The sequence below is a fragment of the Numenius arquata genome, chromosome 1, assembly GCF_964106895.1.
Source record: "Numenius arquata chromosome 1, bNumArq3.hap1.1, whole genome shotgun sequence".
NCBI classification, from domain to species: domain Eukaryota; kingdom Metazoa; phylum Chordata; class Aves; order Charadriiformes; family Scolopacidae; genus Numenius; species Numenius arquata.
The window spans coordinates 50964555-50977902 of NC_133576.1; the positions used below are offsets into that span (position 1 = coordinate 50964555).

The window sequence follows — 13348 nt, forward strand, 5'->3', positions numbered from 1 at the left end:
ATCACCCACCCACACAGCACCCCACGACAAACCAGTAATCTTGGACACTAGAGCATGCCCTGAAGAACCATGTCTACACGTTTCTTAAATACCTCCAGGGATGGTGACTCCACCACCTCCCTGGGCAGCCCATTCCAATGCCTGATAACCCTTTCAGTAAAGAAATGTTTCCTAATATCCAACCTGAACTTCCCCTGGCGCAACTTGAAGCCATTACCCCTTGTCCTATCATCTGTGACTTGGGAGAAGAGACCGACCCCCGTCTCTCTACAGCCTCCTTTCAGGTATTTGTACAGAACAATAAGGTCTCCCCTCAGTCTCCTCTTCCCCAGACTGAACAACCCCAGCTCCCTCAGCCTCTCCTCATAAGACTTGTGCTCCAGACCCCTCACCAGCTTCGTTGCCCTTCTCTGGACCCGCTCCAGCACCTCAATGTCCCTCTTGTGGTAGGGGGCCCAAAACTGGACACAGTACTCGAGGTGGGGTCTCACCAGTGCCGAGTACAGGGGGACGATCACCTCTCGGTCCCTACTTGCCACACTGTTCTTGATACAGGCCAGGATGCTGTTGGCCTTCTTAGCCACCTGGGCACACTGCCGGCTCATGTTCAGCCGACAGTCAACCAACACCCCCAGGTCCTTTTCTGCCAGGCAGCTCTCCAGCCACTCTGCCCCCAGCCTATAGCGCTGCCTGGGGTTGTTGTGACCGAAGTGCAGGACCTGGCACTTGGCCTTGTTAAACCTCATCCCGTTGGTCTCGGCCCATCGATCCAGCCTGTCGAGATCTCTCTGCAGAGCCTCTCTACCCTCCAGCAGATCAACACTGCCACCCAGCTTGGTGTCGTCTGCAAACTTACTGAGGGTGCACTCGATCCCCTCGTCCAGATCATTGATAAAAAAAAAAAGGGGGTTGCAGGTGCCAGAGAATTTTTTCCTCTTCCTTCAGACAAATCTCTCACCTTAAAATGCATTTTGGCAGACAGAAGACATGTGATGCCTTCTTTGTTATAACTTTGCAATAGCTGGATGTGCACAATGAAGTGTGTTGATATTCTTATTCTCCCTCCCTCTTACTTCCAGGAAATTTTGGAGCACTGGAGTCTTTAATTCTGCTTAAGGGAGATTTGAGAACTCATGCTAAATATCTGAGGGATGTGATAACTTTTCCTCTCCTGCAAAAGGTTGAGGTAGAGTAAGGGCAAGGCTGCTCCCTAATTTTCATTTAGACAGAAAAATTGCAGCAATTATTCCTGAAAGCAACACAGCTCAATTTGTTGTTCAAAGAGAGGTGATTTTTAAAGAGGTTTCAAATAAAGCATAGAAGACAACTTCTAGACTGGGATTTAAATGTAGGATCGTTTTTGTGTTTGGGTTTAATGAACAGTGACACACCAGCATATAAAACACCTTGTTAGAAGTAAGCCTGTCAAGACCAAGATACCTTTCTATAGATAGTGCTTACAATTAAGGCTGAGGTCTGGGGTAGGGGTTCAGCAAGGCACTTTCTTAAACCCAACTGTGAAAAGTCAGATGGTGGTAAAGTTTTCCTTATGTCATGAAATAGTTTTGGTTTTGAAATAGTTTTGGAACATGCTTAGCCCAGCTGCCTATGCATTGCTTTGATTTAAGAGAGCTGGGATGCTGAAACTCCACTGTTTCTTCTTCATAAACCAGTTCCACTGAGAATTTTGTTTTGGATGATTTTGTTGTGAAAATCATGTGGAATAAAACATCTGTGGAATAAATCAGAAAGTTTGGCTGAAAATAGCCTCAGTCTATCATCTTGTCCACATAATAATCACATTTTCTTTGCCTTTCTTTTGCTCCTTGAACGTTTTTGAAATGGAAATTGAATCATATGAGAGGTACCTGGTGCTTCTAGTTGTCACTGGAAGACATGTTTTCTTCATGGGATTCTTGTGCTTCCAGCTAGATCAGGATGTTTCTGTGCAAACACACCATTTTACTGTTTGGCTCTCATGCAGGAGGTTCAGGGGAGCAAGGAGGAGGAACAGTCCCAAGGAAGGTCAAAGCAAAGAATGTTTTATTGTTAATCATGCCTGAAAACACTTAATCCAAATTGCAGTAAAATGCAATGGGAAGTGTTCACAACATTGAAAATAAGCAAAGGAGGAATAAAAGGTTATAAATGACACAGGTGAACAAACTGAACAGAAAGCTGTGTTTAATCAATTTATACCAAGATTAAATATTAAAAGTTTTTCTCTGTTCCCACCTCATGCGCTCTGTGCATCATCTCCTGACGCTGACCTGGTTCAGAGCTCTCCTAGCAGGTGTTGCAGATGGCAGTCAGCACAGGGAATTCCCTCCTGCTGGGCCATGTGAGGCCACCTCAGTAAATCCCCTTTCTGGAGTCCTCTGGGTGGTCTGGGTATACTTAATCCCTCTGTTCCCCAAAATGTCTTTACTTCTGATATACTGAGGAAGTGATACTTAATATTCTTGAGAATTATCTCAGTTTCTTGAAAATACAGATGCTGCTGTACTGGCTTGTAGGTTCTGCTGTGTCACTTCTCTGTCAGTCATTGCTCTCAGCAAATTTTCCTACCAGACAGACTGACCAGAAAGAGAGCCAAATTCTGTCCAGCTTTACATGAATCTTGTAGGTGTCATCAGTACAGGGATAGTACTTGTCCTTTCTGTTAAAGCATTTCAGTCTTTCTGCACGTTATTTTTCAGGGCATCCTTAATTTTTCTACCCAGACAATCGTTAAAAATACATACATCTGTATTTCAGCAGCTCTGTGAAGTTTGGCTTGACTGATAGGTCCCGGCACCTCCTTCCTTTCTAAATAGAAGGCATCGAACTCATTAAAAAATGTCAGAAAGATTAACTTTTCCCTCATTTCTTTCCTTCAAATTAGATACACTGGAGAAGCAATATCGTTATGTGGGTCAGGAAGAACTTAATTTACTGTAGAAGAGCAGTATTTCAGGGTTGAGTGTCTCTGTGAGGTGCAGAGAAGGGAGTGCAGCCTGACTAAAGTAACTGAAGTCTTCCATTAAAATTCTTCAGAAAATTGCCCGACTCTTAATCAGGCTTGCCAGAAGTTTTGCATCTTCCCAGCAGACCTCCTTTGAACTCTTCCTGGCTCATTCTCATCTTTAGGAAGCTGATTCCACTTTACACTCATCTGCTGGTCTCTACAGCAGCAAGGGAAGACGCCCACAGGCAAGGGAGCAGAAAACTTTGTGCAAATTGTACCCTCCTCAGGATATTGATCTTAAATGTCTGCTAGCTTCAGATTAAACAGGCACAGGAAAAAATAACTGATCTAAGAGCTTTCAGCAGCTCTCACCTGTTTCTTGTTTCTCTTTGATCAAAATATTAATGGCAGAGGAGACTGAGAAGGGAAACTGAAAAGAAAACGTACTGAGAGTACAGGTCTGACTTTCATGGACTGACAAGTCCGTGAGGTGTAGATAATGAGTGTGTTGTAAGTCAGGATCCAGCCAGGATCCAGTGAAGCAGCTAGCTGGACTCACGGACCGGCTGTGTATCCTCCACTACAGCCACTTCAGTGTTAAACTAAAAGCAGGCAGAGTCCCCTGAGCCAGGTGAGGAAATGACAAATTCTTATCAAATTATTGCTTGTCCTCTTGAGATCACCTGAGATGAGGCATGAGCCTGTCAGGGGGCTTTGGAACTTCCCTTTTTCCTCCTTCCTCCCCACTAGCAGTGTCACTGTGTAGCACATTGTAAGGTGATGGTGATAAATAAATAAAATCTGTGGTTCCGGAGATCAGGCTATTGGCAGCATTGCTTGGTGTGGCCACAGCTCTTCCAAATGACCTAGCAAAGGAAGAGGCAACCGAAAAAAAGTAATAACCTCATGAAAGATGATTTCATTGTGATTTGTGGCTTTCAGACAACTTCAGGAGAAGACGTCCGTGATTTTGCCAAGGTACTAAAAAACAAATTTCGAACAAAAAGATATTTTGCAAAGCATCCACGAATGGGCTACCTGCCTGTGCAAACTGTCTTGGAGGGAGACAACATGGAAACGTGAGTAGCTCTAAAGTGTCTAAGTAGCAATTCATTTGGTCTGCTCTTTGAGCTCCCCAGCTGGTGCCAACTCCCTTCACTTCCTAAATGCATAAAGCCTCTTTATTTTTTTTCATTTTTGTTAACCTTGGCTGGCAGGAAAACACAAGCTGGCGTTCCAATTGCCATTGCTTTTATGTTTTCACCTGTCCCATTATACAGGAACTTCAACTTCAGTTAGTAAAAGAAAAATACTTACCATCTCACTGACAGCCTTATAAACTTCAAAGTTTGATATGGCAATTTGGAGGCTAACGATCTCTTCATTAAATTTTAGTTTTCTTCCAAATGGGTATCTTTCTGTGTTTTTATTTTTTTAATTAGGCTACTGTGTTTGCAAGCTTCCCAGCCGATTTAATCTTTTCTCACCCTATAAATTTAGTCTTATTAAATGACTTTGAAGTCTTTATGGAAAAAAAAGCAATAATGATGCACATGGAGAAATCAATGAGTAACCCAGTTCCCTTGTAATCAGTTGTTTAATGGCAATTGCACGCAGCTTGTTCTCGCTCGCTCTCTTTCTCTTTCTCTCTCTTTTTTAATTTTAGATTTGATTTCTTTCTCATTTTTTGGTTGGTTGCTCTTCACTGTCATTCATGTTGGTCTGTTGGATTTCTGTTTTTTAGTTGTTGTGATTTTATTTTTATTTTTTTTTAAAACCTTTCTGTAATTATTTTGCTGCTAAGTTTCTGCTGCCTCTCTCTTCACCTCCTCATTTTTTGTCTTGCAGTCCTGTTACTCTGATCAACTTCTGGCCAGTAGATTCTGCGTGAGTACTTTTGCTGAAGTGTGCTGCTGCTGCTACTGCTGCTGCTGCGTTCCCTCACTTTTTTTTGTTTGTTTCTTTATTTAGTTTTACATAAGTTCATTTCCTTCTTTCTTTATGATTATTTTCTTTGGTACACTCTCTGAAGGAAGGTTTTGATCCCAAATGAATAGAATGGGACAAATCCAGGAATTCCCAGCAATCGTGGATTATGCACTGTATACTCTTTCTGGAGTATGTATTTTCATCGAATTAACAGGGATTTTGGTGCAGTCCTACTAATGCTTATGAGAATTTGTCGTTTAAAAGCCTGTGTTGCTGAATAAGTGTCAATCCCTCTGAATGTATACTAAATGCTTTTTGAAAGAGATGAATTGAACATGATGGATTTAATTCAGTTTCAGGAATGGTGTTGCTTTGCAGATAAAGCTATAAATTGGTTTTACACACAACCGTGCACACCCACACACTCATGTGCCCCAATTAGTCCAAAGCTCACTGGATATTTTATTACAGTTTTTTAGATACATTAAAATTTATGAAAGCAGGTTGAAATGGGGAAATGTTTAGTGTATTTTTTTCAGAGTTTTAAAAAGCAGGGGGTTTCAACTATGAATTGGAATTTCATTCTTGCACCATTCCTGCACACGCATTGTCTTACTATTGTAGTGATACCCTCAGCATAAACTAAAGATATACTTATCATTGTGGCATTTGCTACTACTAGTGTTACATGGATGATTTTAGAATAATGTTAACTAAGGATTATTTTAAATTCGCATATTGATAACTACTGAGAAACTAATAAATATAATTTTATATATTTCTATATGATGAGATGTATATGGCTTGCACCTTCATTGAATTTTTGGTAGAATAAACAGTAGTGAAATGTCTACATTTGAATATTGGTTTATATTTTTCATTTGAAGCACAAAAAAAAAAATTGGGAAGTCAAATGAAGTGCTCTTCCTCTAGGAAATTTACTTTAAGCAACCGAGAAATGCATATAGTACTACAAACCTCATATGTTTGAGGATTCACCCACAGAAAATGCCGAAAGGCTGGAGCCAGATTGAAATAGAGGGGCTTTGAACTTTAGGATGCATTTTCGTTTCTAAATGCATCTGGGGATGATTGCAGCATACTATATACTCAACTGTGGATCTAGACTTCTTACCCTTTAGGACAATTGAAAAGTTAAAAGTAACATTTAAAGAAAGCTTGGATAATATGGAATGCCATTGCTTTGTCTGTCATAACATGAAATTAAGCTGCCATAACATGCTTAGTTCTAGTTCACTTACAGCAATAACATCATGGTATGCCTACACCGATAGCTTCACACCAAAAGTTTAGTATCATCTACTACAGGGAGTTTAACTTGCATTTAATACCTAAGAAAACTTGAGAAATACTGAGAAGATGGATTTGTACGGAGAGGTTGCACCTTTCGTTAGCCCAACCCAGGTATCTTCCTTAGCAAAATCATTTTGTCTGGTCTGACAAGAAAACTGAAAATTAAGAAATTAACAGTGACTGGAAAGAATTGCTCTTCATTTTGTTCTGCTAACTCTGTTCCTTTCCTTAGTGTTAGACCACCAGGGCTACCACACAAGTTACTGAGCTAGCCAGGTTTAAAGCTGTTTCTCAGTTTCAGGGCTGATCCCAACTTCAGCAGGCAAACCTCTTATTCTGGTTATCATAAAACTTTTCCATGTTTTCTAAGATCTTGCCTTTTTTTGATGCTTTCATGCCAGTTTGCTGGTAATCCTCAAAGTACTCCAGAAGAGCATAACATAGCAGCATTTAGCAATGCTAGTGCTATCCTGACATCAACATGTGGTATAATATCTGGAACTGTTTATAAATATGTACTTCTTTTTTTCGTTAAAAGTTAGTGATTCTTCCTGCATATTATTGAGTATTTTGCAGAGATACTCTGCTTGCCAGGCATTAAAGGGGCAATTCACACTTTTTGTGAGAATTTATATCTTATTACTTGGACTGTGGGCTGTCAGTGGCATAAATACAATTTACTTGATCGTACACTTTCAAGAAGCATCAACTGCAATGCTGAACAGCAAGAAAAGTGCCCTTGTCCTGCCAGCCAGGTCTGTCGGGGTGCAGGGAATTGTAGGAGGTGGTATTTGCCACTTGATCACCACTTGACTTGACTTGGAATTCCCCAGATTGTTCCTGCAGACCCCAGCTGTGGAGCCCTTTGTAAAAGGGATGGTTATCTTGGCTAAATATTGGCTATGTCTCTCAGTCTTCTTGCTGACTGTTCAGACTGGTTAGGTGGACTGGGTACGTGTGCTCAGAAAGGAAGGGCATCTAGCACAGATGGTCATCTAAGAGTATGTCTGCACATAACAGCCTGCGCTGCAGCACGGTCATTCTCAAGCTGGCAAAAGTGTACCTCTGAGCAGCTGAATTCAACATGAAGCTGCAGTGCTTCTCAACAGATTTGCTTTCATAATCAAGCTTTTAAAAAGGTGTTTGAGGTAGATCTCCACTGTAGCATGTTCTGAAGTGGAGACACACCTGGAAATATAGCCTCATCCTCTGCCTGCAGTTGACGGAATGACAGAAGCAGCTCCGACATCACACACCTTGTTCACTTCTGAAGGTGAAGCTTAGTTTCAAGGCAGCAAGTATGTGATCGTGCATTTAGGATCATGTTTTGCCTTGTGCTGCTGCCAAAAGGGACATAACTTCTCTTCATTGCCCAGCTGGTCCCAACCAGGGGCTGTCCTTTCCTTTGTACTGCTACAACTACATGTGCAGTGCCAGGGTAAGAGGAACTAGGAGAATGGCCCAGCTCAAAACTAAAGCTACTTTAAACACAGATTTCCTAGTGTGTGCACAGTATTAGCAGCAACATTTGTGTGTGCATTGAAACCAAAACCTCTTCTTTCATTGATACTACCAGTTTAGACCAGCTTAACTTCTACCGTATGTCAAACAAATAAAAAAATGGGGATAGCATTAATTTATCAGAAAACCATTGTATCTTGCTCCATAATCCCCTGCTTTAGATAAATTGCATCCTTTTCCCCTCCCTTCCCTAGAGTGTAGATGTTCTTACACAAAATAGGGTATCAAGTTGCAGAGAAGCAATCACCCATCCGCATGAATCGCCGCTGTACCGAGGAACTTTGTGAACTGAGTATTTATCCTCTGGTATGCTGCAGTAATGTTTGAACGTGTGATGGGTTAAAGTACAGTTTGAGGCCAAAGCTCATTTCAGACAAAATGAGATTTGTAATACTTGGCCTGTAGTGTCTTAAAGAGAAAAACTTTGCTGTTCTGGGAGAAGAGACATTAATGATCATGCATTTTGTGTATCTGGCATAAAGCTGAATTCAGAAGGATCCTAATTTTCTAGAGTCCTTTGCTGGCTGATTAGAAAACTGGAAGATGACCAATCTAGTAGATTTACTGCAGGATTATCAAAGTCCTAACATGGGAGCATTACAAACCGCAAGAATATTACAGTTTTGGTTTATAACCAGTAAATATAAAACTTACCTACTCTTGCAATGCAGTGCAATCCCTGTTGGGCAGGCCCAACCTGAGCCACAGTATCTAACAGTTTAAAATCGGGGAAAGTCTTTCCTTAGTCATGAGTTCTAGAAGGAGAGTCAGCAGAGACAGAATAAAGAGAAGTTGAAATTTAGCTAAAATACAAGCTAACCATACAATTTGGGAAGCTGCATCATTTTTTGTTACTCCAGCACCTCCTGAAACATGGAGACTGGCAAAATCCCACATGGCAGCAAAGGATGCTCTCTGAACTGCATAGGAAACGTAACTCAATGGTGACATTTTCCAGAATTGAGGCTGTAAGAAGCAATATTCTAATTCATGACAAAAAATCTCATTAATTGTTTTCATTGACAAAAAAAAGTGAAGAGGACCTCATACCATCTGATTTGTCAGGCAGAGAACCCAAAATAGTCGACTGTGTCCTCCTGTGCAACACACTAATCTACGGTTCAGATTACAACTCTGGAAAGATGCTAGGCAAAATCATCAATTTCTGCAGTGTGTTATTAAAGGCTCATTTCAGAAATTTTATGTTTCTTGTATTTATTTCTAGTGACTCATGGAGTAGTCCTTAAAGGCTCTTTTAAATGGGGTGTGCTGGAAGCAGGCACTGAAGCAGGGCGGGAGGCAGAGGAGAGGTTCCCAGCAGGGTTTTCACACCCCGTGCAGGGCTGCGTGTGAAACAGAATTACCAATGAAGGAGGCAGATGTGAAGGGAAAACCAGGGCGAAAGCTTATCCGTAAATCCTTTGGAAAAGAGTTCTTCGGGGATTGGTGTGAAGAAAAGTCGTTGCAACAGACGGATTGCAAAATGGTCAAAATCCCCAGTGTGGTACCACAGAACATTGCACCGACGGCTTGAGGAGGCACACACAGCGCCTGGAGTTATAACTTGCTGTTTTTCAAACATAGCATAACATAAGGCATGGAGATGTGAGGTTATAGGCAAGCTAAGTGTCTTTTTAATTTTAAAGGGGTATTGTTTGTGATTAATCAGTGTTTTCTGCCTTATAGGCCTGCCTCGTCCCCTCAGCTTTCACATGATGATACTCATTCACGCATTGAACATTATGCTAGCAGGTATGAGACCAGCTGGACATTAGGCAGATCTTTCTCTAAACAGTCATTTAAAAAAAAAAAAAAAATCCCAAAAGCTAGCTGCTACCTGAGAGCTTCTTAAAAGAAACGTAGGGTTTGGGGTTTTGCTTTCCAGGCTCTGGAATGCAGAGCATTGCTCTTTGTTGCTGCTAACCAGCCTGTCAACTAACTTGCATGCCAGAGCATCTCTGTGGTCAGAAGTGGCCTTTATGTCCTGTGGGGTCTTTGTTAAACTGTGCATTCAAGTTACTAACTTTTTAATAAGGCCTTGAGCCATAGGACAAGGGGTAATGGTTTTAAACTAAAAGAGGGTAAATTCAGACTAGATATGAGGAAGAAATTTTTTACGATGAGGGTGATGAAACACCGGCAGAGGTTGCCCAGAGAGGTGGTAGATGCCCCATCCCTGGAAACATTCAAGGTCAGGTTGTTTCGGGCTCTGAGCAACCTGATCTAGTTGAAGATGTTCCTGCTCATTGCAGGGGGGTTGGACTAGATGACCTTTAAAGGTCCCTTCCGACTCAAACTATTCTGTGATTCCATGATTCTACATAGGGTTTCATTTTTAATATGGACCCTGGTGTAATTGTACAAATCAGAAGAGCAGAAACCTCCAAACTCTATGTGAATCTCAAGTGTCGTTTTAATGTTAAGTAATTCACCTTGTGGAATACTACAAACAGGATTTTTCCTTGATTTGGAGGATTAAAATAGTGGTATATCGCTGCTTTAGTTCACTTGCCTGCTTTCATACTGCTCTTAAGAATCAAAAAGTGGGTTAATTGCACAAAAATGAAAATGTTTTTCCACCAGACGAGCAAATTTGCAAGGGTTGAGGTAATGAAAAATTGCTATTCCAACCTCCTCTTTCTCTCCCTCAAAATCACTTGATCAGGAGAGGTATTTCTGAATTATGCAGGATATTTAGGAGGGGCTGAGTGTTGAAAACCAAGGAGAAATGACCAAGTGTTACAGTTCTGATGATGACATTGCCAGGTACAAAGCAATTTGTGTAATCCCCTGGCATCTTAAGGCCTTTCTTTGATTGTGGAGTTCATTAATCACGAGGAGTGGTATATAACCTCAGATAAAAGGTTGAAAACTTAGATGTGAGTTTAGCCAGGTCATTGTAACAAATAAACAATCCTTTGCGATAGCTTATTGCAAAACTTTTTGGTAATCAACAGTGAGTGTAAATTAATTTGAATTTCAAGTTCATCAAAAACATCACGCTTTTTAATTCTTTCAGGAATGTTAGAGCAAATAAAGTTTCTGGAAAACATAATTGATTTTAATGAGTTTTGTTTGGTTTTCTATAGGCTAGCAGAAATGGAGAACACCAATGGTTCGTATTTAAATGACAGTATTTCACCTAATGAGAGCATGTAAGTAGGCTGTTTTAATATTTTTGACGTGCTTTTTTGTAAAGGTTAATAACTTGTAATGAAATTCTGTAGTGCTGAATTTTCATGGCCATGTACCACATCTGGTTCAATTTAATGATGAACTTGTGTTCTTTCATTTTGTATCACATTGTCTAGATTTATGGCTCATAGCTTAATACCAAATTTATGCAACAGATGATTGATACCTTCAAAATTAACAGCACTAATTTCTTCCAAAAAATTTACTGATTTATTCAGCAAATAGTTCCCATGTTACTTGGGAAAAAATGCTCATCATCTGATGTGTTTTAAGGACCAAGATAAAAAGATAAACCTTCTATCTGAACTGCAAGCTTAATCATGGTTAAATTGCTGTAAGCTAGAAAACACTGTTGTGGGCAAAGTGTCATTCAAAAAGTTAGCGGGGCTAAACAGAAATCTTTGGTCTACAAATACCTGAAATACATTGCAAGCCAGGAGGGACTCATCCTCACGGTGGAATATTAGAAGTAGTAAACTTTAAGTTGGACAGATCACTGACAAGCATTCATTGTACTGCTTTAAATGTAAAGTCATAAGTAAAAGTTTTAATTTTCAAAAAGTAGTTGAATCTAATGTTACACCGAGACCTTTTTGTGGCTTTCTGACATGAAAATATGTTTCTCCTCTGTCATGATTTTCTTGGTCTTCTTTACTCTCTGAATGAAAGGACATAGAACTAGAAAAGTAACTGTGAGAAATGTTTCTGAAAACAGGATAGAAGCACATAAGTCATTGTTGCACTTGAAAATTTGGTCTTAGTTATTTAACTGTGTAGGAGAAGCCATAGCACAGATTCTGAATCAATCAAATATGAAAGAACTCAAATCCCAACTTTTCTAAAAGTGTTTTTTTCTATTGTACCTTACAATCCTTACCACAGTTTAAGGAGTGGAATTTTTGGAAAATTCAGACAGAATCTTCCTTTTATTAAATTTGCAGTACCCTAGCCAGTTTTCATTCACTTTAATTGAGATTCCAAATCATTAGTATTTTATAAGATTGGTCATGAGCCTGTGAGATGTTCTTGGATAGTAATAAAGCTGTTTCTTTGTTTCAGAATAGTTTCTCCTTTGACTTGGGAAGATTGTTACCTACTAACTCTGAAAGAAAATACCTTGTACAACCAAGTATATTGTTTTAATATATTAGTTCAAAAAGGAGAAAGTTGAAATGACACCTCAAAACTAATACATACGCAATGGCAGTATAGTTTCACACAGTTAATGAAAACTTTGTTTCCAAGTTTTATTTCAATTTTGTGTTGTTATGGATAGCAGTAATGCTATTACATATGGAATTTCCTGTTTTCCCCACTGTAATATTTCAGTGTTCTTAGTCACAAAATCATACGTAAGCAGTATCTTTTTTGCTGTGCTTTGGTCTTACTGTTCAATTCATTCTTTGTTTAAATAAAGGTTGTATTAATAGGATTCAGTTAATAAGTTAGCCACTGGCTCTCCAGTTTGTTACTCAGTTTGTACTATTAAAATGAGAATAATAAATACATTCTGAATTTTGGAAGAAATATGATCCAGGTACAAATTGCAGCAAAATCAAAGGTCACCATGAATTCGCAACTGTAATTCTTTCAGTTTTGTCGTTCAGGGTATACTTAAGTATTATTTGTTGACATTTTTACAAGTTTTGGATTATTGGGCTTATACTTACATTTAGAATGATAGATGGAGATGGAGAAGGAGGGAAATAAAGAGATATTGTGTATATATACCACAGAACATTTTGAAGTGTCATTGCAATTATGTATACAAAGTATGTGCAGGCTCAAAATCACAGAGAAAGAGTATGTCTTGCAAAGTGACATTAAGTTGCAATAGTTATGTCACTTTTTCATTGGTAATTCACTTAAGATGCATAAGGATACTTACAAATGCAAAGGAGTTTTTGAAGGGAGTCACAGTTGAAGTATTTCATTAAATGTATAGATTTAGAAACTGACAAGCCTTTAAAATTTTGTTTAGAAAAAGGAAAGGATGCCTGTTGTGAAAAATTCATATTTCCCTTTTATGAACTAATGTTAATGTGCTCTACATTACTTTAGCACTCCTGCAGTCTATAAAATGGCATCATTAATATTTTCAGGAACAAAATGAAAACAAGGAAAATTCTAATTTTTAAACAGTAACAGCTATTCAAAACACCTGTTAAATTCTGGATTACAAACATAACAGAAAAAGAAAGACTGAATTATTTTGTTATAAGTAAGTGCTACCAGAAAAACAAGATTTCCAACAGCAGTGTCATTTTTTTCTGTCTTTGACTTGTGGTATCAAGAGAAACCTTCTATGGTTTCTCACAGTTTTTGCTGGTGTTAGCTGTGTAGCCCAGGGCCTGGATGCATCTCCTTAGCACCTAAAACACCCATGTAATTCTAGAGGTGGTCAAGGTCTTCAGAACTGGATTTGCTTCTCTCTTCCAGAGA

At 39.4% G+C, this 13348-nt stretch overlaps 1 protein-coding gene across 4 annotated transcripts in view; it reads left to right on the forward strand.

Moving 5' to 3' along the window:
- DMD (dystrophin) overlaps nucleotides 1–13348 on the forward strand; it is a 1192402-nt gene that overhangs the window by 1148248 nt on the left and 30806 nt on the right. For 3 of the 4 annotated variants that reach the window (XM_074159135.1, XM_074159144.1, XM_074159153.1), the window contains 4 exons: nucleotides 3890–4026; nucleotides 4796–4834; nucleotides 9398–9463; nucleotides 10801–10866. In XM_074159135.1, the coding sequence (XP_074015236.1) occupies nucleotides 3890–4026; nucleotides 4796–4834; nucleotides 9398–9463; nucleotides 10801–10866 (308 nt within the window). The remainder of the gene's footprint in view (nucleotides 1–3889; nucleotides 4027–4795; nucleotides 4835–9397; nucleotides 9464–10800; nucleotides 10867–13348) is intronic. The other variant, XM_074159164.1, reaches the window with a different exon arrangement.